The sequence below is a fragment of the Sander vitreus genome, chromosome 4 (assembly GCF_031162955.1).
Source record: "Sander vitreus isolate 19-12246 chromosome 4, sanVit1, whole genome shotgun sequence".
Classification (NCBI taxonomy): Eukaryota; Metazoa; Chordata; class Actinopteri; order Perciformes; family Percidae; genus Sander; species Sander vitreus.
Genome location: NC_135858.1, coordinates 25,365,918 through 25,392,249, shown reverse-complemented (window position 1 = coordinate 25,392,249; position 26,332 = coordinate 25,365,918). Strand labels below are relative to the sequence as shown.

The 26,332-nt window shown below is 43.2% G+C and overlaps 1 protein-coding gene across 4 annotated transcripts in view; it reads left to right on the top strand.

Moving 5' to 3' along the window:
• The window catches only part of arhgef10la (Rho guanine nucleotide exchange factor (GEF) 10-like a), a 121,360-nt gene that overhangs the window by 32,368 nt on the left and 62,660 nt on the right, over positions 1–26,332 (top strand). For all 4 annotated transcript variants that reach the window (XM_078249160.1, XM_078249159.1, XM_078249161.1 and 1 more), the window contains 8 exons: positions 1,008–1,187; positions 2,369–2,485; positions 9,333–9,425; positions 10,341–10,511; positions 12,518–12,663; positions 14,390–14,562; positions 18,254–18,369; positions 19,734–19,861. In XM_078249160.1, the coding sequence (XP_078105286.1) occupies positions 1,008–1,187; positions 2,369–2,485; positions 9,333–9,425; positions 10,341–10,511; positions 12,518–12,663; positions 14,390–14,562; positions 18,254–18,369; positions 19,734–19,861 (1,124 nt within the window). The remainder of the gene's footprint in view (positions 1–1,007; positions 1,188–2,368; positions 2,486–9,332; positions 9,426–10,340; positions 10,512–12,517; positions 12,664–14,389; positions 14,563–18,253; positions 18,370–19,733; positions 19,862–26,332) is intronic.

The window sequence follows — 26,332 nt, the reverse complement described above, 5'->3', positions numbered from 1 at the left end:
GTGCAGGCATATCACTGGCACCGGAATGAGGCGCCGAAATCCGCGTTAGTATTCCTGCAGCAGCAGGGTGTTTTACGAGAAAGTATGGCAGCTTGATGATAAGTAAAGGTGCAGCAAAGGGTCAAAATAGTAGCCTGTTAGGCACGACGCAAAGCCGAGTGAAGTGTAAAATAAATTAATAAATGGCAGCATGCGATTAAAAAAATGTAACCCCTTATGGTCGGCCCTTAATCGCATCACGATTAACGCGTTAATGCTGACAGCCCTAATAAAAAGATGAAAGGCCACCAGCACAATTAGACATTGAGGGTTGTAACTTTCATTATTTCTGTAAAACCGATTGCACAGTTGTTCCTGTTGAACTGTCCATGTTTGTTATGCAGATGATTTATTTCCTGTGATGGATTTGCGTAGATAAGACTTGCAAAACTTAAAAAAAAAAAATTAAAAAATTGACCACCTCAGTTATGTTCATTTTTGGTGTTAAATAGTGTTTTCATCTATCACGTTTGTCTTGTACACAATATCTATGTTTCACCATGTTCAGATTCAAAGAAGTATTATGTACTGACTTCCGCAAAGAATATTGTCCACAAAGAGCCTGTCAACTCATTTCTGTAGGCTATGCTGATATCCCCATGAGTGCTGACTGAAGAATCAATCAATGCCTCTTTCACTATGTTGCTTTTGCTTCTGTAACTCTGCTGGGAGCTTTCTTTTTTTTGCCATTAATATTCAGGCTTTTATGATTACAAAGCAAATGCTGTTTCGTGGGTGAATCCCTTGGATTTATGTGCTTACAGGCACCGTGACTACATTTCCTCACTTTCTTCAATTCATGTCTGCTCCCCTTCGGTTGTCTGTTTATGCTGCTGAAAAGAAGAAATGCTTAAGGAAGGTGGACTACTGAGTCATCCTAAGCACCCCCCCCCCCCTCTCACACACACACACACACACACGCATCAACATAAACTAAAAACCCAATTTTCTCTCCCAAATCTCACCAGGAATACCAGAGACCATTGATGGAAGCTGATCCACGCATCTTGAGCCCAAGAAAGATCCGGCCTATATTTTTCCGAATGAGGGAGATCACACAGTGCCACTCCATGTTTCAGATTGCACTGGCGTCACGTGTGGCTGAGTGGGACAGCAGTGAGAAAATTGGAGATTTATTTGTTGCCTCGGTTAGTGTGCGTTTTTGGTGTGTATCTTCATATTTGTGAAATAGAAATGCAAACTGGAGGGTTATTTGCTGACTCAGGTATGTGTGTGTGTGTGTGTGCGTGCGTGCATTCTTTGTTTGTTTCTGTCTAACATGCAATCAAAGACTTGCATTCTGGGTAAAGGAACTCATATTTTTCTTGGCATTTCTGTCTAACTATATAACACAATCTCTGCTACCAGAGTTATAATGAGCTACAGGCTTTAGGTTGAGCAAACAGGGATAGTTTACACCAAACATGGAATCAATTACAGTTGTGATGAATATCTCCACTGCATCCACTGCTCTCTGGGATACTTGTTTACACATTTTGACACTAGAATAATAGTGTTCAGTGTACGTTTTCTATTGTGAGTCTCTGCAGTGTGCTCATCCATAAGGTCCACTCATTATTTGCCTATTAGAGGGGCTGATTCAACCTTCTCCTCCACTGCTGGCCCTTTATAGGGCTGGCCCATTGGTATCCCAAGACCTATCATCAAATGAGACAACACTGGAAAGGAAAGTGCTGGGACTGTGTCCTCCTTATTAAGCTGCCCCTTTTTCATCTGACAATGTTTCTGTACCTGCGGGTCTTGTAGTAATATCTGAGAGGCAGGATCCTGAGGAGGATGTGAGCAAAGAGGGTTAATTCCTTCATGCGATTTGCTTATTCCCCTCTACTTCTCAAACTGCCACTATCAGCTGCCTGGTGTGGGTTTAATTGAGGAGAGAGAATTAATGTCTACCGCAGAACAGACACACCCCCTCCCTCCCTCTCTTTCTCTCTCTCTCTCTCACACACACACACACACACACACACACACACACACACAAACACACACAAACACACAAACACACACGGCTCATGAAGGAGGTTGCGGTAACTGGGATGGGAAACAAACCTTTTTTTTTTAATACTATACTTAATGGCCATTGTCTCGCCTCTCTTTACATTGAAATTACCTATGGGTCACCCTGCAAACAGGATGGTTAGCCAAACATTCAAGATGTCAGAAGAAAGTACATGAATGTGTTTGTGGATGCTGGTGTAAAGACAAAATAATGAATCACGGTGGTGCAGTAGGCTGCCCTTATTGTAGGGCTGTTATGATGTTATGTTGTACAAATTCACATGAATATGCTTGTTTCTGTTTTCCACAGTTTTCCAAGTCCATGGTGCTGGATGTATACAGTGATTACGTGAACAACTTCACCAATGCCATGGCTCTCATTAAAAAGGCGTGCATGTCCAAACCAGCTTTTCTGGAATTCTTAAAGGTGAGCTTCAGCCTGTGAGCAGCATATAGTTCTTTTTTTCTTCAAATCAAAGAAACACAATTGTGTTTTAGCCCCTCTTTTTGTTTTCCTTTGAGGTGTTCAGCAGACGCTGAATCTAGTGAAGCCCCAAAGCTAAAGGCTTTAATAATACATACTTCTCAGGTTTCCAAAGAGAGAGAGACAAATAATGCAGTCTGTAAAAAGTTAGTTATTGGCACAAAAATGCAAAATTGTTATTTACATTGGGTTCATGGACGGTATCGAAGCGTGTCTACTTTTTAGTATTAATTTATGACAGAAGTTAGATTGAATCACTGTATAAGCCACTGTGCTACTTCTAACCCTGGAAATGTCCGATATTGTCCAGGTAATGTCCTTTTATTCATGTTATAATCACATGGTTATTCTCAAGAGTATGACATAACTGGTATCTATTTGTAGGCTGTTCAATGCACTTCAGTGTTTTGAATATATCTCGAAAAGTTCCCATGAGTGCCTAAAGGATATTTGCACCAAGCTTTGCAAAAAAACGTCTAGGAGACTCATTAAAGACCCAAACCACGGGGGTAGAAGGAACCGCATATACCAGGCCAGCACTGAGAGGCTCAGGAGGAGCTTCTACCCTCAGGCCACTAGAAATCCTAAATGAGGACAGCCCCTGCCCCCCCACCCTTCCTACACCCCCACATTCTGCTTTATGAATCACCAAGGATGCTGATGGGATTACATTTCACTGGAATTTCACCTCATACAATTTCATTTGACAAATAAAAATGGATCGATTGAGGTTTATAATAAAATACAGGGAAATCGGCAAAGGAATGAATGCCATACGGGCTGATTCACACCCAAAAAAAAAAAAGAAAAAGAAATTGCAACACTTCTGGCTAATTTGGCGGTTATGTGAAATGGAAAGTGGAGATTTGACAACTTTCCACAACCAGACAGTCAAGATCTGTTGAACGGTTTACTTCATGTTTCGGATATTAATTAGGGACCATGAACAAGTAAAATAGTGCCAGGGTGCATGCAGTGCCAAGGAATTATTTAAATGTGCTGAGTTTAACAATTCCCTGTGCTCTCAGCATTCATGCATGAGTATGACCTGGATCATTGAGCTGTAAGGCTGATTTACAGAACCAGATCACACAGCTGACAGCCCTGCATGTTACTCCAGATAACATGTGTCCCTTCCTTTCTGTTGAAAGGTTCCTCTGTCTCTCCCGCTGCCTGTTGCAGCTCTCACTGGCAATGTGAAGACAAACCAAATAATTCATTGGCTAGACACAGATTGGGAAAAACACTGAATCAATGACATACTTAATTATGCTGCTTCTAAAATATTGTGGAGGCACTGACTGCATGCATATGACCCTAAACACGCAAGGCAGATTTACAGTACAGGGATAGATAGGGACCATTCAGTTCCTGTTTGACTACATTTGTTAGACATTACGATGTAATATGCGAGCTGCATTTGCAGAGAAGCATCTAGGTGAGTTCAGTGTAAATTAGTTTTTTTTGATAAAATAGGACAAGAAGAAGAAATTAACAAATTGGATAAATGTTTACAATTGTCCAAGCAAAATTACTTTTTTTTTAGTAGACTTAAAAAGAATATTGAAACAGCAAATCGAGAAAGTCTCAGAATCCTGTTTGGGTTATTATTCTTGAGACCAATAGTTATGTTAGAAGTTGTGTACATACATACAGTGTAGGGTAGCATTATCCAGTTCAGTGATTAAACCTTTGGGTAAACAACTGGCTCTTGATTTGAATTGCGGAGTGATGTAAAATCGGCAATCTTTTTATTTCTGTCACTTTCAGCTGTAACTACTGTTTAAAGATATATAGTTAAACACGCGCGGTCTGACCTATCTGGCGTTTCTGCCGTGCTTATTTTCTGTACTGCATTGCTTTACTCGCGTCTGTGATAAACCAAATCTACCCAAAACTAGCTGTCCAACCGGCGGTGAGATGTCACTGTTGGGTAAACGCAAGCTATCATTTTCTGTAGTCTGTAGTCAAACAGGTAAATTAGGTCTCCAACCTAATGTTAGTGAAAGTATTCTTATTAACGAGATATGAAATCATCAAACATGCTGAATGAGATGTATAAAAACTGAAATAACTCGCCCCTCTTTTCACAGCAGCGTCAAGATTCAAGATTCAACACTTTATTGCCGTACAACTCGGTGCAGGTTGCTAGGAATTTGCTTCAGTGTGCTCATGACAGGACATCAACAAGATACAACAAAAACATAGAGCTAATATATACACACATGGTATCCCACACGGGATCACACTTGACACAGGCAGATAAAAAAAGAGGGCACATCGCTCACCACATACCTGGATGACAGTCCAGGAGGCTAGAGTGACAGATGTCAAGTTTAAAGTGACATGTTGCATAGGGATGCAGAGTGCAAATCCACAACTTTACAATAGATAGATAAAATACCTAGTATGGGTGGCATAAAAAAAAAAAAAAACATATAGAAAAAGTATTATAAAACCGGTGTAAAGAGATGTGCAATTTATACAGGGGAACCTTTTTTAATTTAAATTGTATGTACATATAGGTTTTCTACCCAGAAGTTATCCTGAACAATCCTCATGATTAGTTTGATCATTGAACCTGCTGGAGGTGTCATGGGCCTAATCTAGTTCACATCATCTTTGGAGGAAAGTGTCCACTTGACAGGTTCAATTACATATCCAGTCTTGCCCATTTCCTCTTTTTCTTGAAACCAAAAGTAGGTGTCAAGTGCTTTAACCCAAAATAAGTCAGTTCCAGCGTACCGCTTAATGCTGAGGCTTCTTGCTATGCTCATGAAGTTGCTTGGCAACAAGTGCAATTCTAGGAAGGTGACATTGCCAGAAATATATCTTACAGAAAAAAGTAAAATGTTCCTGATTTATATGTCACAACTAGATGTATGTCTATTGCATTATAATTTGCACAGTAAGAGGTGGTTACAAGCCTCTGTAAAATATAAACAGACAAATCCAATCCGTTTTCTGGTTTGAGAAAAAAAAATGACAGCCTGCTCTTTCACACGGGTTTTGCTCACTAATGGTCTTAAAGCTTGACCACTCTACTCTGCAGAGCAGCACACTGACATTTGCATCTACTTGCTCAGCCAGTCCGCTCTAATCTTTTCCAATGGTACTAGAATCAACCTCCATTCAGAAACTGAAAGAAAAGCATCACATTGAGACGACTTACCAAGGAAAGCCACCTCTCTTCCTCGTGCTTTTTTGCACTTTTCCCGTCTTTCCCCTTTAATGATTATACCAAATCATGTGATCACAGCTGGTAGCTAGTCTGCTCTGATCCATTTGGGTATCAGACATATTGACACACAGATCAAAGCCAATACACCAAGACCCTTCCTGACCCAATAAGACTGAATATAATTTGGACCTGACCTGACTTGGCTTTTGATTACTGGCAACAGAGTAAACCTCTAAAGACCTCCTAATTTGAACTTCTTCAGATTTTCCACACATCTCGTACGAGCAGCCTTTCTGGTGGTTGTCGATGCCGGCTTTGCTCGTTCCATGTCACCAACTAACCCCAACCCTGTTGGGTGCATTCTGGCTGGTTACATCAAATAACCTGCTATTCCTTGCTTTCTTCATGGAGAAATATCGACAGCTTGTATTTCCCATTATATTGGGCAAAGACTCATGACTGCACTCCCTCGTTCTGCTGGCAACTTCTTCTACTTGTTGAGCAAGTAGAAGTCCTACACCGCCATCTCAAAAAGACATGGCTATGGCGAAATAAATGTCAGTCAAAATGATCCTGCCGTTGGTCCAGGCTCCAATCACTGTTGGAAACATCAGGTCAGAGTTTACTGGCAAGACCTCTCTATCACCTGGAGGAAATTGAGGTCATGAGATATCATACATAATTTCAGGCAGTGTTAGATGGTTTTAGACACTGTCTGTGTTAGACAGGTTTATCTGAATATGAGAGAGCGAGGTTCTCCTGTCTCACTTACTGACCCCACTCAACCACTATAAGTGCATGGAGCAGAAAAGAGCCCATCTCCACTGAGATCACAGCCTTCCTACCCTAGGTTCCTATTTGATAGTTGGGTGGCTGTTGACCACTGACCACTGGTGTTTCCTTCTGGTGATTGTGTATAAGATGTCTTGCTAGGGTTGTACTATAGCAATAACCGTGGTCTTGGATTTTACTATGTGGCATGGCATCATGACTTCACGTAAACATACACACCACTTTACTAAAGCCAAGTGGCGTGTTATCTGTACGCATTTTGAGCTATCCGCGTGTATGTCTACGCTGTATACAGCGGACGGCAGTCTGCAACGTCGCAGCGTAGCCACGTGGCGTATTATCGCGAGGCTACGGTTGGGTTTAGGAAAAGAAGAACGGGGTTGGGTTTAGGAAAAGAAAAAATGTGGGAAGTAAACGTCACACGCAGGACACGAAGCAAACGTCACACGTGGGACGCGATCCCCGCTCTCCTAGGTGAAAGGATTTTCGCCCTTTCATACAACTCGCTACGGCGTCAATTCGCACGCAATTGCAAGGTAATGTAAGTCAATGGAGGCCCAACAGCGTCGATAAACACGCTAAAAACCGAGTATGCGTCTTGATAACACGACAATAATTGCATAGGAATTGGCGTGTCATACATATGCCAATATTTAAACCAGGCAACTGCACACATAGCCTTGTTCTATAGAGCTCAAGACGCTGAACAAAAACAGAGTTCAAAGCAAGAAAAAAGTACATTCAACAAGAAACCCTAACAAAGACTTGAAATGTCTTTGTTAGGGAACAAACATGAACAACATGAATGAAAGTGAACTTTTTGTGCATGATGTTTGTGACAAATGGTCATTTCAAAAATGGTAAAATAAATATAGCAGAAGGGAGGCAGAGGTCCAGGCTGTCACTGTGACAAACCCCCCTTTCTGCTGAGCAATATCAGTCGCGTCAAAGGAGTGTGAGCGTGCGTTTTGTAGTAGATAGATCAATTGGTAAAACAAATGTATGGTACTGCTACTGTACCTTTTTGTGGCAATAGTTTTGCTGCACATTTAGCAGATATAGTAGATTTGCAGATTGTTTGTTCATCATCTTCCTTGCGATACCTTAACCATTGCCAGACGATGGATCCAGTGCTGTTTCTTGTCTGAACCAATTTGTCCGCCTCCGTCTTTCATTACCGTTTCCGAACTCAACGCATATAAACTAGCTTTGCTGCTTTCCCTGTTCCCTGCTTCCTTACAGAAACAAAAACACATGCCTCATACTGTATGTCACACACACTCGCCTAGGAAAGTGGTCCAGATGGGCCAGGGAGTGCCTGACATATGTATGTGTTTTTTTTTTTTTTTTTCCTTTTTGTGTCTGTGAGAAGGAGAGAGCGAGAGAAGCAAAATGCCAATGAGTGTCAAAAGAATTACGTGACAATTTGTACTAGATGTTCGCGTCATTTACTACATCAGATGTACATTAGAACAAGCTGCACAACATTGAGAATATTCAATATATCGGCCACCCCTAGAGTACCAATATCAATCCAATTTATTTTGTAATATGAAGTATACTGTAGATTAAACCGATATGCAGTTCTAGGGTCCTATCTTGCACCCGGTGCAGCGCAGCGCGAAGCCTGATGCAAGTGTCTTTTCTAGTGTAAGACCAACGCAGTTGTCAATTTCCCGTCCAGCGCCCGCGTCGTTTAAATAGCAAATGCACCTGCGTCCATCTGTGCGCCCATGGGCGTGCTGGTCTTACAGGGAGGTGTGTTCAGGTGAATTGTTGCCATATTGCTATCTTGAAGCAGCGGAAAGTGATCGCGCCATTGGCCAACAAAAACCTGGTCTAAAGTCAATAGCGCAGCATTTCATTGTTATTTTAACAGCAAATTAGTAAAATGCGCCAAGGCCTATACACAGTGTGCACACACTATGCTTGTTACACACACACACACACACACACACACACACACACACACACACACACACAGGGAAGCGCAGCAGCACACAAATGCGCCAAGGTACAAATGCGCCAGGCTTTTAAAGGGAATGGGAGATGACACTCTGATTGGTGTATCGCATGTTACGCCCAAAACACACCGATGAATTAATGAAGACACTAAGTACAACCCTTTTGAACCATGCGCCCGGCGCACGGACCCTTTTTTCCGCCGTCAAACTAGCAAAAGTGGATTTGGACACGCCATAAACGCACCTGCGAATGTGCTTCACGCCGTGCGCTTAGATCGTTAAAATAGGGCCCTTAATCTACGCGCATCATCTTAAAAGTGCAAACATAGTTTTTCTACTCTAAGGAACAATGAGCATACTCTTAAGGAAAATGAAAACAGATTATATGTTGGCTACTGCACTGTATACCACATGAAATCAGATCTCTAAAGTTTCAGCAACATTTTATCTTACCCTCATTTTTATTTCTGTCTCTCACAGTTGATCTTATCCAACCTTAACTATCATACCATCTATTGTGCCCATTGATTTGCCTTTTTATACTGATGGCGTCATCGTGGCGCAGACTTGACACTGCACCGAAACAATCTTCTACTGACCTACGGCCACAGAAATACATAAACATATGTATATACATACAAATCTGCTCTTTCATACTCCTATGACTAACAGAGCCTGATTTTCTTTATTCACCCACTCACACGCCTTCACAAGGTCTACAGAGGATTCTGACGAGCTCCTCTTGAAGTAGGAATAAATAAGGTTCCTCTTAATAGCCTTTCTGATTCTGTGCAAGAATATGTTTTCAAACTGCATGTTCTGTTCCAATCTTTTTTCCTGTTTTTGTTTCCAGAAGAAGCAGTCATCTAGTGTTGACCGGATCACCCTGTATGGCCTGATGGTTAAGCCCATTCAACGATTCCCTCAGTTCATATTGCTCCTGCAGGTATAACATGTTGTTTGTAAAGGTCTATTTGATTTGTTTTAATTAAGCGAATCCCTTAAGTGTCACGAGCTAAACACTTCCAACGTGAGAAACGAGTCAAATTAAAGATTCAGCAGCACATACACTAATAACGGTGCAGAGCTGCAAGGTCACAGAATGGATTATGGATTTTAACTTATCCAAAGTACAAGAAATTGGACCTCACATACTTTTACACTGGGGTTAGCTAGATCTACAAACAAAAAAGTAGCTAGCCACATCAGTTTTTGATATTGCTGGCGCTACATCCCGACTCTTCCACTTTCTATTCTGAGCAAAGATTTGGATTTGAGCTTGACTTGCTGGATCTGCAGAAGCTCATTTCATCCCTCAGTACGCATTGATTATCCATGCATTCAAAAGATAAGTTATGAATGTGAAGCCGGCATTTTCTTCTAGCCTTGTACTCCAAATAGGAAGTGTATGCATTAAATCATACATTACAGGGAACTGAGGTACATCTGAGATGCAGATCAAGACAACACCAAGCTTTCACTGGGTCATAGCTGCATCACAAGTAAAGACATACAAGGAACAAAAGCCTACTGTAAGCTTAGACTCGTTTGTTTTAGTGAACACTGCTGACACAAGGGTAAACAGTGGGACTACAATGAGCTTTACAAAGTTTACATAACTACAGTGTGGTATACACAGTGAAATCCTCTAGAATCTGTGACAGTCACACACCTAAACTCAAAGTATTTGACCCACAATTACATTTTTCAAGGTAAAGACAACACTCCCAACCGGAACACATTCTTTTGTTACGATGCAGTATATATTGCAGGATACAGAGGAAAGTTGTAAATCATAAACGGGAGAGTTTTCAACCTGCAGTGTCTTTGCTTCAGACTTTTTCCTCGTGACCTTTTCTAGGACATGCTTAAGAATACGCCAAAGGGCCACGTGGATCGTCTGCCCCTCCAGCTTGCTCTGACAGAGCTGGAGATGCTGGCTGAGAAGCTGAATGAACAGAAACGAGTCGCCGACCAGATTGCAGAGACTCAACAACTAGCCCGCAGCGTCAGTGATCGCCTGCTCAGTAAGGTGACTGGATGCACATGCACTCCCACGTGCCCACGTACAAGCACTTGCACACTCACACGTATGGCCCAATCAAATCGGCTGTGAGCCAGCCTCTGAGCCCTTTAACTCCACTGCGTTGTTATCACTGTGAGCCAAACACCTGTAAAAAATAAACTATATATATATAGCAATCATTTCTATCACTTTTCCACACATTAATCTAGAGAGGCATTTTTATTTAGAGAAATTATCTCCCTAGAAATGATGCCCATTATCATCACTGAACAGTACCAGACGCAATGGCAGAGGCGTTGCTTCTCCATTACCACTCTGAAATTACAGTCCTGCTGCTGCAAATCTGAACAAATGCTGCTCTGAATAAGAAGAATTAGAGGGTAAATGAGACATTTAATTGGAAACTGTAAGAGAGCTATCTCTTTCACCCTGTCGCTCTTCCGCTCTCTCCACTTTACCTCCCGTCAATTCCCCTCTTGCTTACTTTCTTGTTCCACTTATACACTCTTCTCTTTCTCTAGTTTGACTTCATCTTCCTCTCACTCACTCACTCACTCACTCACTCACTCACACACACACACACACACACACACACACACACACACACACACACACACACATACACACCCCCCCCCCCCTCTCTGTATTTCTCTCTATCAGCCCCTTGGCTTTTCAGGACTCTGAGATGAGCTGATTCGGCCAATCTCCCTCCACTCCACACAGAATTCCATTTGCTGCGGTGACAATGCAGAATTCCAATAGGAAACAGTCTCCTCTATTGCCCCCATAACCATCCAATGAAATATTCATTCTTTGTCTCAAAGTATCTAAGTCGCTGGAATAGGACAGATAACAGTGTGAGTGACAATGGCTTTTGGCATACACACTCCCGCACACATGCACTCCCACTCACACATGCACACGTGCACGTTGCAATGCCCTCTGTGCCTATTGATGCTTGAAGACTTTGAGGGTGTATTCTCATAGCAGCCCACCTCTTGAGGGAGTTGTATGGCTTTGTGGCCATCAGACAGCAGGCCTGCTCGGACTAATGACTCATTCTGTGTGCCATCTGAGCGTCAGCCAAAAGCAGCTACAGATAGCCTGCAGATAGGACATCCTCTTTTGTGAAATGTGGTCACATGCGTTACTGCACTGCAGGATGTAGAATAGACCCATCCGAGAGAGATTCATTAGTCACTCAAATGTGTGCCTTTTCAACAAACACAAACATCAGTATCAGGATGTGAACTCCATATTTGGACTTAACCTGCTGCTTGCGGTATAAATTGTGATGAGCCTGGCTTAGATTGGTGCAGTATGCATACGACTTAACGTATTGATTTAGTCATAAAAGAAGCTGGACCAAAGTGATAGGGAAAAAAAAGCTTTCAGTTGCCATTTCCCTTTGCCAAACATATGGATGAATGGGAAGCACAGCATGTGCCAACACACTGTAGCATAAACTGCTACAAATCTGTTATTGGATTCATTAACTCTCTGTGCGTAAAGGTGTGCATGCAGCAAACTGTGTATGCATTTATATCCATGTGTTGCTGCTTTGTTGTGGTTAAAAGGAGTGCGAGTCCCAGTGCTCATAAGCTTAGCCAGTTTGGACTCTGTGGTAGATGGTGGATAGCATGGCACAGACAAAAAGACACAAGGATCTAAAGCATTTGTTAGAAGAAAAAAGGAGGATTCTGGCATCTCCTTAGGTCCCTCTCATCACATATGTACAGGGCAGAGATAGTGAAAGAACACGTGCATTCTCTCTTTCACTAAGTTTGATGAAGGAACAGGCTAGAGATGTGTGTGTGTGTGTGTGTGTGTTTTTTGTATGTGTATATACACATTAAATGACCTTCTGCAGTATGAATGTGTTGCTAATCCCCGATGAGACATCTGTTCCTCCAAGGCTGACTTCTGTGTCCTCCAGGCACTGAACTCTGGAGGACTGGCCCTTTGTGATGCCGTCTCCGCTGCCTCTGATCTGATTGCTTTGTCCCTTTTAGCAACTGAACTCGGAGCAGGGGTCACTGATCCTTTGTGAGACGCTTATTGAGACTGTGTACGGCGAACGGGGACAAGTCCTGAAGTCCAAGGAGAGAAAGGTCTTCCTCTTTGATGATGTGCTCATCTGCGGCAACATAAATGTCAAGTAAGTCCCTCTTGTAGTGCAAGTCGAGGCGACATGCCCTCGCATTCAGGAATACATCGCTAATGTGTTTCATAATGCGTAGTTCTAGCGTGAAGTTGGGTGTAAGTTTTGAAAGGAGAGTCTGTTAAACTGCACAGTTTGGAGAAATAGCTATTAGATGGCACAGGGCTTTAATGTGATGCCCTAGGTTTTGCAAGGATATTTTGGCAAACTGCATAGGGAAGAGAAATAGCTGCTAGAGGCTTTGAGCACTATCTTGAGTTGCAGGAGCTTTATCAGCTTTAAACAAATGGTAGAATGCCTAACTACAGCTACAGGACCCCTAGATTACTGACATAAAACATTTTTTGGTTTCTTTCCAATTTATCTTCTGAGACAGCACCATTGATCACATATCTCTCTCTCTCTCTCTCTCTCTCTGTCTCTCTCTCCGTAGGCCTGCACGATTCGGGGAAAAATATGAATCACGATTTTAGCTTAGAATTCATATCACGATTCTCTGCAACGATATTTTTCTCATCAAGTGTAATGTTTATTGCACACGTGAACCATGACAAAACAAATTGGCAGTACCAAACATAGGAACACGTTGTGCATCACCACAAGCCTGTAAACATAGAGGCCTCAATGAATAAAGAAAATAAAGTACATACTGGCCATTTAAGTACAGTAGGCTACCAAAAATAGTGACGTATAACACATTGAACTAAATATGGCCCTGATACAGGCTCTATCTGAACTCATTGGACATGTCTTTACATAATTAAAACATGTCAATCAACATGCTGCAGCTACAGCTTCAGTCTCTAAAGAAATGGAGTTTGTCAATTGCCAATTTAAGTACAGTATCAAAAACGGAATGATTTCTTAGCACACTCTTTAACTGCTTGCCTTTTTATAGAATTAACATTTAACTGGCAGTAGGATACCAAAAATAGAAGTTTAATTCACTGCGCTGAATATGGCCCTGAACATGGCCGTAAAGAGGCTAATTGAAACGTCTTTCGGACCTCTTGCCTTATACAGCTTCATCATATTGTACTTTGTGGTGACGTTTGAGATGCTGGTAAAGATTTGTGGTGTTACCTGGGTTTTCATCAGTATCCATTTGGTTTATTTCCGAACTACCGCGCTCGCTCGACGAGTGAAACGCGTGACTAAAAGGCGCTTTGTCATTGGCTGAGGGTGAAGTCCTGAACTTTGTGAGAGCTGTCCTACCAAAACATTATTATTTATTTATTTATTTATTTTTTAAATCGAAGTCATTTAAACATTAAATCGTGAACAGGGTGATTTGAGATCGCAACTTTGTAACGATTTATCGTGCAGGCCTAGCTTAAAGCCCTCTTGTGCAGCCTTCAAACTAATGACCACTCTACGTCTCATTCAACTGGAGGGTCCCGAAGTTGACTTTGTGTGCCCTCCAGAATCTTGACAAACCGATCACAATGTTGATTGTCTGCGTTATTACAGGAATACATGAATAGCAATGAACTCCTCCTCACAGCCAGGGGTACACTTCTGGCAGGGAACATGGGGGATCATACAGATTTTAATTCCCACTCCCAAATCGTCTCCATGACATTTCTCTCCTCCTGTAGAGAGCTGGGTGTAGTGCTGTTAGCAGGATGCAGATAGGGAGGGGATTTCTCTCAGGTTGTTTTACTTCCTAAACTCCCTCCCCTCATTTTTTCTTTTTTTTTCCCCTTCTTCTCATCTACACCAGGGGGCCTCAGGATCTCAGCAGCCTGGTCCCCGTCGGCCCCAAGTACACCATGAAGTGGAGCGCCCCCCTACAACAGGTGCAGGTAGTTGAGGTGGGGCAGGAGGCGTCTCAAAGCAAAGACACCTTCTTCCAACAGAGCGGGGCCAAGCGGCCAAGTGGTGCCTGCACTTCAGGTAAAAACTAAAACAAAAATGTCAGTCAGTCAGTCCTATCTCATCTCTTCCCCCCCCCCCACTTATGTCTAAGAAAAGCTGAGCCCCCCCCCTCCGAAACCGAAGTGGAGGTAACTCTCAAAATAGAACCTTACTTTCTTTGTTGATACAGAGGAGTTATCAGCACACGTTTCTCCGCCATGTTTCACTCATAAAATAGTGATGCCGTGGCGGCAGGACAAACGAGGATGATAGCAGCTAGCAGCTGACCTGATGACAGCCAGGGTCCCAGGTTAAGAGGTCCCGGAGGTTTGGCCTACTAAGTAGCCTGCCTACAATTTTAAGCGAGAACTAAAATATATAGTTTTAATACAGACTTTTGTCTACATTATATATTCTAGTGTATTATCATAATTTGTTTAACGTGCAAATATATATATATTTTTTTACCTCAACCTCAAACCAGATAAAGACTTGCGCACCCCCTGTGATCTTTGCCGCCCCCCTGAGGGGTCCCCGGACCCCAGGTTGGGAACCACTGCTCTAGTTAATCTCATCTCTTGGACTGACTTTTAGTCTCAGCCCCTTGCTCTGACTCAGCAAGCCTAATCTGTTTCTGTTCTCAAGTGTCCCGTGGAGGGCTGGAGAGGCATCCGTGCTGCTTGTCGCTCTGATTAAGGATGTGTTTGTGAGGAGGATAGTGATGACGGTCACTTGTTCCAATCTGCCTAGGGTGTTTTATCTTGGAGAGAGATGTGGGGGTAGAGAGCCCCCTGCCGCAGCATCCCCACAGTCTCATTTCCCTCTCTGATAGACCACAAACGCATCTCGAGCAGAGTCATCAATCTGCAGAGATTATTCCCTCCCTTTCCAGGCCCAATTAGAGAGCCAGTAGCAGTAGATAGGAATCGGCGGTTGAGACACTAGTTCTCCCAACCACCCCTCACTAAACTCTGGTGTATACAGAGCTTGACGAGATCCCTGATAAATGTGCCATGGGAAAAGGGAGATACAAAGCCTTATCAGGATGTAATGGTACTTGGCTTTTAAGTTGCAGCTTCATGACTTAAATATTAATGGCGCCTTCTTCAGAGCTACCCGTGTCATGCTCAGCAGGCTGCTACTGTTTTGAGAGCTGGTTCAGATTCTCACTGGATTAAGTTTTTGCTCAGGGAGTGTATACTCGTATATATATTCATAACTTTGCTTCAAGGTTTTGGGATCATTTAAGGTTAGCTCTCAGTGCAGCTGCCTCGCTTCCTTTACCTGCGTCTAGCTCTGCGAATGTTATGCCCCACAGAGGGTGCTGGGATTCTGACTCTGACATTCTCTGTTCCTTTTTTTTTCTTTCTTTTTTTTTCTTTTTTACCTTTTTTCGACGCGGTGCGGTCACCTTAATCATGTCTATCCGGAAACCTCCCCGATCATCTGTGGGACCGTTCCCAAAACTTTCATTCAGACAGGATGTCCCATCTCTTTATAGTTTCATCCCCTGTGAATTCATTCGGTTGGGTGTCTAGTCTAAAGCCTGCGCTCCCTCAACATGGCTCAAAATGGAGTCATTTTTCTTCGTCTGCAGGCCCTGATGCCCTGCTTTATTGAAGAAAGCTGGCCTTTAGGGACACGCAGAGCCGTCTTTCTTACTCTTCCCTTCTGTCCCTGTTTTTCTGACTGTTCTTTCCAAGCCCACCAATGTACAGTACATGTTTTGTCAAAGCAGAGTGTACCAGTTGTTTACTCTCATGCTGTCTTACCTTTTGTTCAGCCTCCATTACACCTCCCTTATTGCTGCTCCTCTTTTGACCTGCTGTCAGGAGTGCAGTTTTTTTGTGGTCAGAAGTGTACCAGTGGGCTTTGGCTGCAGATCAAACAAGGGTTTTGATGCAGGTGTGGAAGCTGCATTGTCTTTTAAATCCACTGGCTGGTGTCACTGGCAGAGCAGCTGAGTGCTAGATTGCTGACTTATTCCAGAGAAAGCGGGGATGGACCCTTCTGGGCTCTGGCCTTCCACACCAGTGAGCTACGTGCCTGGCGGCCGATGTGGATAGCCATGTCTGAGTGTGAAAACCATATCCTGCCTCACCAACGGGATTACGCCGGATTACAACTCAGCACATTCACCTCTGGGGCCATAGCCAACAGCAGGCCCCAGAGGACTTAACCAACCTGTATAGGGGTCCAGGCAGTCCCTTTGGAGAGGACAGTAATACATTGTTCTTGCAGCTCACAGCACACCCTTTTATATTCAGATGTCTCACCTATTGATTTCCTTGCACAGATGACAGATGTCACTGGCCGCCTGTGACAAAGACCCCATTAAACCCCAAAAGCTACAATGGAGTGCTATAAATGAACAAGGCAAGCCCACCACTCTCTTTTTCTCACTCCCTTTCCTCTCACGGCTTTACTCTCACTCCATTTATGCACGTGGAAAAACAAAAGACAGCAGGTCCCCTCGGAGGAGCATGCCTCACTAAACCCGCCTACCGGCTCAGCTCTTCTGCTACTTTATTATGTGGCAGCGGTGACAGTGCAGGACAGTTCTGGAGCAAAATCTACCTGCAGAATTTAATTAGGCAGCTCTCGCGGAGCCTGCTGCTGGGGGAGATGTGGGCCAGGGGAGCTAGGACAGAGGATGGCAGACGGGAGGAGACACAGCTATCGATTCGCAGCAGTAGGAGAGAGAGGCTTTGAAGGTAGCGGGCCTCAAATCAATGCTGAATTTTGTGTCTAATGAGACACCTGCATTCCTTTCGGCCAGCGAAAGGGCAGCACAGCTCCAAATAACAGTTTCTCCATCTGATTTTTTTTTTTTTACTCATAAATTCATTCTCTGTAGTTCAACAAATAATGAAGATCGATTCATCTGCACATCGCGCCTCTTTTATTAGTGCCTGTGGAGTTTCAGCAAAAGCAACCTTTCTTTCTGCACTTTGACTAGTTCTCAGAGGCAATGCCATTGTTTCTGTTAGTGTGTACAACGTTCATGTATATTGCATGCCCGCATCAGGATAGATGGTCCATACACCATATATATGTTTATTGTGTGTATTAGGGCTGCAGCTGTTGAGTATTCTACCGACTATTCCATCGATATATCGAGTAATCGTGGCAATAGTAAATAATGCAAAAGAGAAAGTAAGACTGGCCTCTTCAAATGAATAACCTACCTGATAAGCTAACCAGCTCTGTGTCACCCGGCGGACGAGCGGGGAGCAATAGACACACTGTACAGAGTTTTTGTTGTGTTTCAGTTTTAAATAATCCCAAACCTGCCCTGTCTCTTTTCTCTTTTTGCCGTTAGCGATTTCCTCTCTCTTCCTCCAAATAATTTGCATCAATGTTTTTAGTCATCAGATTGCTCAAGTTACTCGAGGAATCGTTTCAGCCCTAGGATATAATGCTGAGATTGTATCCTTTAAATGATTAATTGAAAATGAATTGACAACAATTAGTTTACCAAGTCATTTGTCCAACATTCACTGGTTCAATCCTTTGATTTGTATCACTGTGAATAGAATAGCTCTGGGGGTTTTGGACAAACTTAGTTAGTCAAACTAAACGATCAATTTGAAGACAACACCTTGAGCTTTGTGAAAATTTTCCTTTCTTTTTTGACACTAAGTGTACTTCTCTCCTCTTTTGCATAAGAACATGCAATATGTTTGTGATATCACAAACTCTAAGGCTTTTTATGTTGCTCACTTCTTAGGTAAAGCGATCCTCGGGCCTCCCCGGCTCTACCAGGAGCTGCAGGAACTGCAACATGACCTGTCTGTCGTGGAGGAGGTCACTCTCCTTGTGGGCACGCTGCAGGGCATGTACCAGGTATGTGTCGCTGCATGTTACACTTTTACTGGGGCTGGACTGTCTCACAGATCACTGTGTGTCATGCAACGTATATAATGCAAAAAAAGTCAGCTGAAAGGTAAGATCTCAGGCCAACTCAGTCCAACGGACTCTACAGGCCAACCCACGGAGGCCACAGTTTGTTACATTTTTCACCCCACTACACAGACTAGCCCTGTTCTCTCGGGTTTTGCTTTGAAAGCCTTAGTTCAAATTGGCCACATGGGTGTTCCAAAACACACCCACAGACTGACCATCAAACGGGCTATTCTCTCCTCCAAAAACTGCTTTCAGTATCACAAATTATTTATGAGCCAGTTATCTTAAGATATCGATTGATATATATATATATATATAAATAATATAGAAATATGGAATGTATTCTGGGAACTGCAGCTTATTTTTTTTCAATAGCTCCTAAGCCCAGAGAACACACCAAAGAATCACAGACGAGACAAAATTGAAGCGTGTGCAGCTAATTTGAATTGCCGGATTCAGTGGAAACTAAAAGAGATCAAGTCTGCTAGATGTTTAAAATGTGATCAAAGAGCAGCCTCATATTCTTTTTGAATCGTCAATTTCTAAAAAGCAGGAAGACCCCCCCCCACCTATCTCATGAGCACTGCCACAATGGTGGGAATTGAGATGTTCCCTCTGATACACTAGATAGAAATGTCAGATTTGCTTCAGTATGTTACAAAAGGAAGCCTCTTGTGGCGTTCAAATCAGGACACTTCCCACCAGTCTGCCGCTAACACATTAGCATACACTACATAACGCAGCCAGGGAGGTGTACTCCAGCAATCACCAAAGAGCCTCTCAGGCTAATGGTTGCACCTTTGCCTCCCTGCACTTAATGAGCACAATGTCCTCAGGAGGAGTGATATTGGCCTGGCACTAAATGACTGATTTTCACTTTCCACCCAGTTCTTATATTGTCCACCGAACAGACAGACAAAATACTTTTGCATAGCTCATTGACTTCAGAAAATTGATTTGATTCTGTTTGACTTGAGGGACTAGGTTTTACTGTAAAATGGATGCTGGTGTTGAAGTAACTTTGACTTTACATTTGAGAGGATAAAAAAGCCAAAACAACCCTCTGGCTTCAAATAATGCACTGCAGTTTAATGTAAGTGGATGTGTAGTTGTTTGCATGCAAGAATATCAATATGCAAGTACATTTACAGTATACCCCTGTGCTCTGTATGCTTGTGTCTCTGCGAGATGACCTACTACTGTATGCTACAGCTGAGAAACAAGTTATAACTGTGTGTGTGTGTGTGTGTGTGTGTGTGTGTGTGTGTGTGTGTGTGTGTGTGTGTGTGTGTTTCCCATCAAAGAACCTGAACACCACTGTGGCACAGGACTGGTGTCTGGCTCTACAGAGGCTTATTCGCATCAAAGAAGAACAGATCCAGAGTGCTAACAAATGTCGCTTACGCCTGCAGGTGCCCGGCAGGCCAGACAAGTGAGTAGTATCTTACATACAGATGTGCTCAAAGTAAAATCTGTCTGTCTGTCTGTCTGTATGTCTAAATATAGGAGGAAAGAGAGGGATGGCTAAAAAAACAGGACATAGGGGTTACTGCATACACTTATGGCGTTTTACCATTACATGGTACCTGCTCGACTCTACTCTACTCGGCTCGATTCGACTCGACTCAGCCGCGGTGCCCCATCCTCCGTTTTCCATTGCAGATTTAGTACCACCTCATGCCTGAGGCGAGCATGGCTGGTCGTCATAGCGACGCCGCAGGAAACTGCCGTGACCTAACGCGACACACACACAGAACGTCGAAGGTGTGTCCTTTTTGACTCTCGGCATCTCGCTGCCACAGCCAGAAGACAAATTTTGTTTCAAAAGAAGCTGGAGGTGTGGCCGGGTTGGGTCAGTGGGTAGAGCAGGCGCACATGTACTTAGAGGTTTATGCCTCGACGCAGAGGTCCAGGGTTCGAATCCGACCTGTGACGATTTCCTGCATGTCTTCCCCCTCTCTCTCTCTCCCCTTTCTCACCTAGCTGTCCTGTCAAAATAAAGGTGGAAAAAAGCCCAAAAAATAATCTAAAAAAAAGAAGCTGGAGGCAGCAAAAAGAACACCGCTGGCTAAACTATTTAAAAATGGCGTTTTTGTTCAGGACACCCCCGTCTGTCGCTATGGTCGCTAGCAATGATGACGCAGTGATTAGTGACGATTGTCTCTGACCAATCAGTAGCCTGCAGGTTTTCACGTCACCTTTTGGTATCGCCTCAGCTCGCTTGGAACCTTGACGACGGTGGTACTAAAAAAAGTACCAGGGACTTTTTTTCGTAATGGAAAACCGAAAAAGGCGAGTAGAGGCGAGTCGAGCAGGTACCATGTAATGGAAAAAGGCCATTAGATTACTGGGCCAACGGGCCAACCTGGAAATTAAAGGCGAGAACAGTTTATTCTGTCGCGAGTGGGTAATTACCTGACTCAAATAATTCATATCCTTCAGTACTAGATAGAATAATGAATAGCCTTCACAAAATGTTCCTTTTGCAGGATTTAATTGAAATAGTTTTTGCTTCAGCCTTTACCAAACGTTAGACGTTTGTGCAGGATTCTTCCGAGTTGCTCAGCTTAGAGCCATTTCATTTTATGTTCACGGTGTCTGTGCTGATATTCAGCACTTGACAAAGTAGTACATACTTTTACACTAGAGTGGTATAATTCATCTCTCCTGGTTGTGTGGTTAGTAAGTACAGTTAATAACCTATTCAGTTTAGTTGTTATGCATATTTATGGCATTCCAAGTAGATTACTTGCAGTGCTAAAGTGACCACTAGTAATATTCTACTTTGTGAGTCCAAACGTTTTTCTTCAGCTGAGCACATATGCAGCCCATAGCAAGTTACCTTGTCATACTAGGGATCTTAAAGTGGTTAACCTCACACGCCAAAGTGGATCCTGGTGGGTGGAGTGACTACTGAACGACTGACTACTTAGAGAAGAACAAAGATGGCAAGGAGAGAGTATATGAGTGGCTTAGAGTACTGCACAGGAACTGGGAATAGCAAATAATGGCAGATTATAATGGATCCCATTTCGTGGCTTCTGGTGGGGATAGGATAAGAAGGAGGCATGGGGGGGCGGACGACAAAAAGAGAGAGATTGCGATAGAGAAGCCAGAGCCCTGCTGAGAGAGACTAAGCAGGAGGAGAGGAAGAAAGAAAGAGTGAGAGTGATGATCGACCTCCCTCATGAAAGACTTGGATTGGTGCCGGCAGGGCAGCGGCAGTCAGAAGACTGGGCCTAATGCTTCGGAGCCAGTGAGAATCTAACTGTGCCAAGCCAAGCTAACGTGACAGCTTGAGCAGCGGAGCTGTGCAGATCAGTTCTCCCAAATCTCCCAGCTTCCTCGTCGGCTGTCACACCAGGCCTGCAGGGCCAATCTGCTTACTCAGATGTTTGGTGGAGCCAGATGTCACGCTTACAAGACCCCGAATTCCCCTTCAAGGGGTACCCTGTTTGCTGAGTTCTTGTGATAATGTCATTAGCAACTGCACTGACAAGGAGATTCCCCACCCCTCCGTATGTCCAAGCGGTAGATTTGTATTTAAAAACTTCAATAAGGTAGAGCAATTCCTGCGCTGAGTTTTTGTGGAGAGGTAAAAGCTAACAATGTCAGCTGAAAGAGAGAAATCTCCTTTTGAGAAGAAGAGCCAATCCTGGCTGTGTGATAGTAATCTAATTGAGGCTGGGCCTCGGTGTCAGGTGACAATTAGCCTCTGGGCTGGGGGTGACAGGTGGCACAGCGGGCGCCCAAACATTCTGACACTACCCAGGGTGCAGCAGTTATGGATTGCAGGGGAGAGCAGCGGGCAGACAAGTTGGTTTTTCATTTATTATCCTTATCCGTTTTGCTACTTATCTGAGTAACAATCTACAGGGCACAACAGTAAATCCAGATTCTGTGTTACATGTATTCACACGTGCTTATGCTGACAAATGCACCTGCACACAAGCCAACATGCATCTTAGACAAAGAAAAACACACATAGAGGGGCAGACACACACACACACACACACACACACACACACACACACACACACACACACACTAGCGCACAGAGCCGAGCTTTTGCTCTGCTGGTGAGAGAGTGGGACCGCAGCAGGGACCCCCTGTACTGAGTTGGTCCCCTCCTGTCTGGCCGCAAGCGACTCTCTGCAGTTAGGCAGCACATCACAGCCTCCACACTGCAAACAGACTGAGTACGTGGAGAGAATCCTGACTGCTGCCTCAAAGGCACCAGCCTACGTGTGACAGCAGTTCATTAACATCCTCTTTTTACTGCGTCTGCTGGAGCATCCACAGGCATAGATACATGGGCCATACTGGCAAGCGATATATACAGAGTTCAAATTTCATAGTTTAACCAAATGTGTTTGTTGCTTCATCCTCCATTCCTTATAGCATGGCGTACATGAAGGAACAGTATTGTAAGCCTGCAGTTTTTTTATGGGCTCTTTCATGGAGGCTATGCAGGCTACCTTCAAGGCGAATGACAGACCTTACATTCTTAGTCATATATCAGTTTAATCTGGCTGAGAGTCTTATCTAAACAGGCTTATTTCATTGTCTGGACATCAGAGGGCTTTCTCTGATTGGTCCATGTGTATGAAGAACCGTGTGCTGTGTAGGGCTGAACGATTTGGAAAAAATATCTAACTGTGGTCATTTTGACTGATATTTCAATTGTGATATTATTCACAATATTGGAGGGAATGATCATTTTTCCTAGCCTGACAAGCCAGGGAACTCACCATTGGCAGGGCTCAATCCGAGGGGCGGGATAAACGGTTGTCTTTCACATTCCCTCTGCACGCTATAGGATAGCGCTACAACCAGGCAGAGCAACGAAGAAGGTAGCGGAGCTAGTTGATAGATTAAACTTTTGCCGTATCCGGTCGGCAAAACTCTGAACACATCTTCCTTTTTTAAGAATGATTTCAGTGCCGTTCTTTGTTCTTTTCTCAAAAGAAAAGCTTAACTCCAAGTCTTCCAGAAGACCGCTGTTCCCAGCAGCAGCAGCAGCCATAAGCCCGCCCACCGACTCTATACACGATGTAATTGGCCTGACCAGAGTTTGGTTTTTCCAGCTCGCAAGCCAACGGAGAGTGCCTAGACCCCCCTGGCTGCAAATTTATTTGCTGCCACTAGGGTGCGTCTAGATTTCTAGGCTACATTTTTCCATCATTTTTCTCATTTTCATTAAAAATGATCATGGTGTGTTTTTGTGCGAGGATCTGTACAAACAAACATCTTTTCTTCAGTCTGTAGAACACGATTTGTAGGCTGGGACATCTCTGCAGCACCACAATACTTAATTAGGAATGGTATTTTGACACATTATTTAGCCTCTAACAAATATTGTGCCTTCTGCGATTTGGATATTGCACTAGCCTATATTGAGATTTTGATAAAACTCGTTTAGCCTGAGTGCTGTGGATGCATGATCAGGGTTGGTTTACCCAAATTACATTAAAAGATAATTACATTCTTGCTGGCCTCTAGTGGCATCTAGCCTTCCAGATAGTTTTGGTTTCCTTTGCCCAGATTTTAAAAAGTGCTCATATTATGCTTTTTGGCTTTTTCCCTTTCCTTTATTGTGTTATATATCTTTTTCTGTACGTTATAGGTTTACAAAGTGAAAAAGCCCAAAATCCAACCCCAAAGGGACTTACCATCTTCCAGAGACACACTGTTCACAAACTGCTCCAAACAGCTCTATTGTAGTCCAGCCTTTACTTCCGTGACAAACGTGCGTCGCTTTGTAACACACGTTATAATGCTCGCCTAGCTGCTAGCGTGGCACGCCCTCATACTCTGCTTCTGACTGGCTAGTAGTCCTTACCTAGCTACTGCGCATGTGCGACTCCCAACAAAGATGGTACAGAAGTGAGATGCCTCACTCTGTAGCTAAAACAGAGAGCTCAACACACAGGGTGAAAAGAGGAACTGCAGCAATGTGCAGTACAACAAATATATGGTGTTTTCTGAAAATTAACCACATAAACCTATTCTGGTACAACCTCAAAATATAATTTTGAACCTGAAAATGAGCATAATATGAGCACTTTAAGATATCAACCTTTGTTTTTTGCTTCCACCCCAATACAATGGGGGTGACTAGAATTTAATTTGAGGTGCTCACAGCAACATTTTCAGAATCAGTGTCCCTGTTACTCTTGTGCTTTAGTGTATAATGGTAAGTGAATAGCTCCGCACCTCTGCAACCCACCCCGACCTCTGTTCTACTGTTTTCAGCATTATTTCTCCAGGCAAAGCTTGCTGTTTCTTTTTTTTATTTCCTTCACATTCACACATGCAGACACCTTCACACCTGAAGGCAACCAAGAATAACCACATTCCTCTACTTTTAGCCAGTTACCAGGTGCATTGGAGCTGGAGCTGAGGGGCACGTACGGCTGTGCCTGTGCCACCTAAAGCACAGGCAGCTGGCACACCCAAAAATCAGAGACAGAATTCATTTTTTATTTATAGGCTTACTAAAACACTTTGTTCAAAACTTAGGCTTTATGGTATAATTATAGCAATGCTAATTTTAAAGGTCCCATATTGTAAAAAGTGACATTTTCATGTATTTTTTTATAATAAAGCAGGTCATGGTGCTATATAAATACTGTGGAAGTATCAAAACACTCAATCCACACAGAAATGCACACAGCCTGTAGTCAGAAACTGTGCTGCTAAACATACCGTCAGGACTTCCGTACGGTTGTGATGTCCCAACTATACTATAATTAGGTACAATGTGCCGCTACATTCCCCGGCTGTAATGACTGTACTGAGACTGAGAGCGCAGATGCGGAAGACCCAGGAATGCTGACCAATCGGAGCGGACCGGGCTTTTTGGGGATGCGCGCTTAAAGCTTTACTGCGTAACTTTTTGATATTAATAAACGTCTGTTACATTCAAGCCATTGGCAATGAGTTGCTACAAAGCTAAGACTCCACACAACTCTCTCTGTATTTCCCAGTATGGCTTTGGCTTTTCAGAAGATTGGTGGTCGTCCGGTGACTTTCCCGCGCGGAAGCTCAAGTGAAGATAATTATCAAGAGTCCATCATGTTTTTTTTTTTTTTAATCCTCCGTGTCGTCCTTGGCTGATAGCAACTGTGTGGAGGAGGGGTGGGGGCGCGTGCACGATCACATAAGGCTTGTATCATGTGGACGCGCCGACAGTGTTGTTGTCATTACTTTGAATTCCTCATGGGGGAGACAGAAACTACGCACTATAGCTTTAAAAAGACGGGCACTGAAACGGAGCGTATTAGACAGAGCGTATGAGAAAAATAATGTGTGTTTTTTTTTTTTTTACTGTAAAACATTTAAACATGTTCTAGTAGAAACCCAAAATACAAATATGAACCTGAAAATTAGCATAATATGGGACCTTTATTTTCTTAAAAAAAAACGACATCTGCCATCATGCAGAGCCTTCCTACCACTGCTGTTCCGGCGGGTGAGAGGGAGAGAGAAAGTCACAGAACACTTGGACAACGCCTAGTTTCTGGCTGTTCAAACAAAACTGTCATCACAAACAAAGCATTATTTAATTACGTTTAGTAATCACAGCATTCACAATAATTCTATAAAACTATTTATTATTATTAGTCATAGTTCTATTATCTTTACTGTTAACTATAATTGCCAGTGTTCATCATGTCATTCCATTATACCCACTGCTATAATTATATATTTCTATATTTATTGTAGTTAGGTGGTGTTGTAGTTGCTGCACATCTCTCTGTCTCTCTCCCCACCCCCAGTCGAGGCACGTGGCTGCCCACCCAGGTTCTGTTTGAGGTTTCTGTCTATTAAAAGGACGTTTTCCTTGCCGCCGCACTAAGTGCAATTGCTCTTGGGGGAATTGTTACGTCTCTGTAAATTA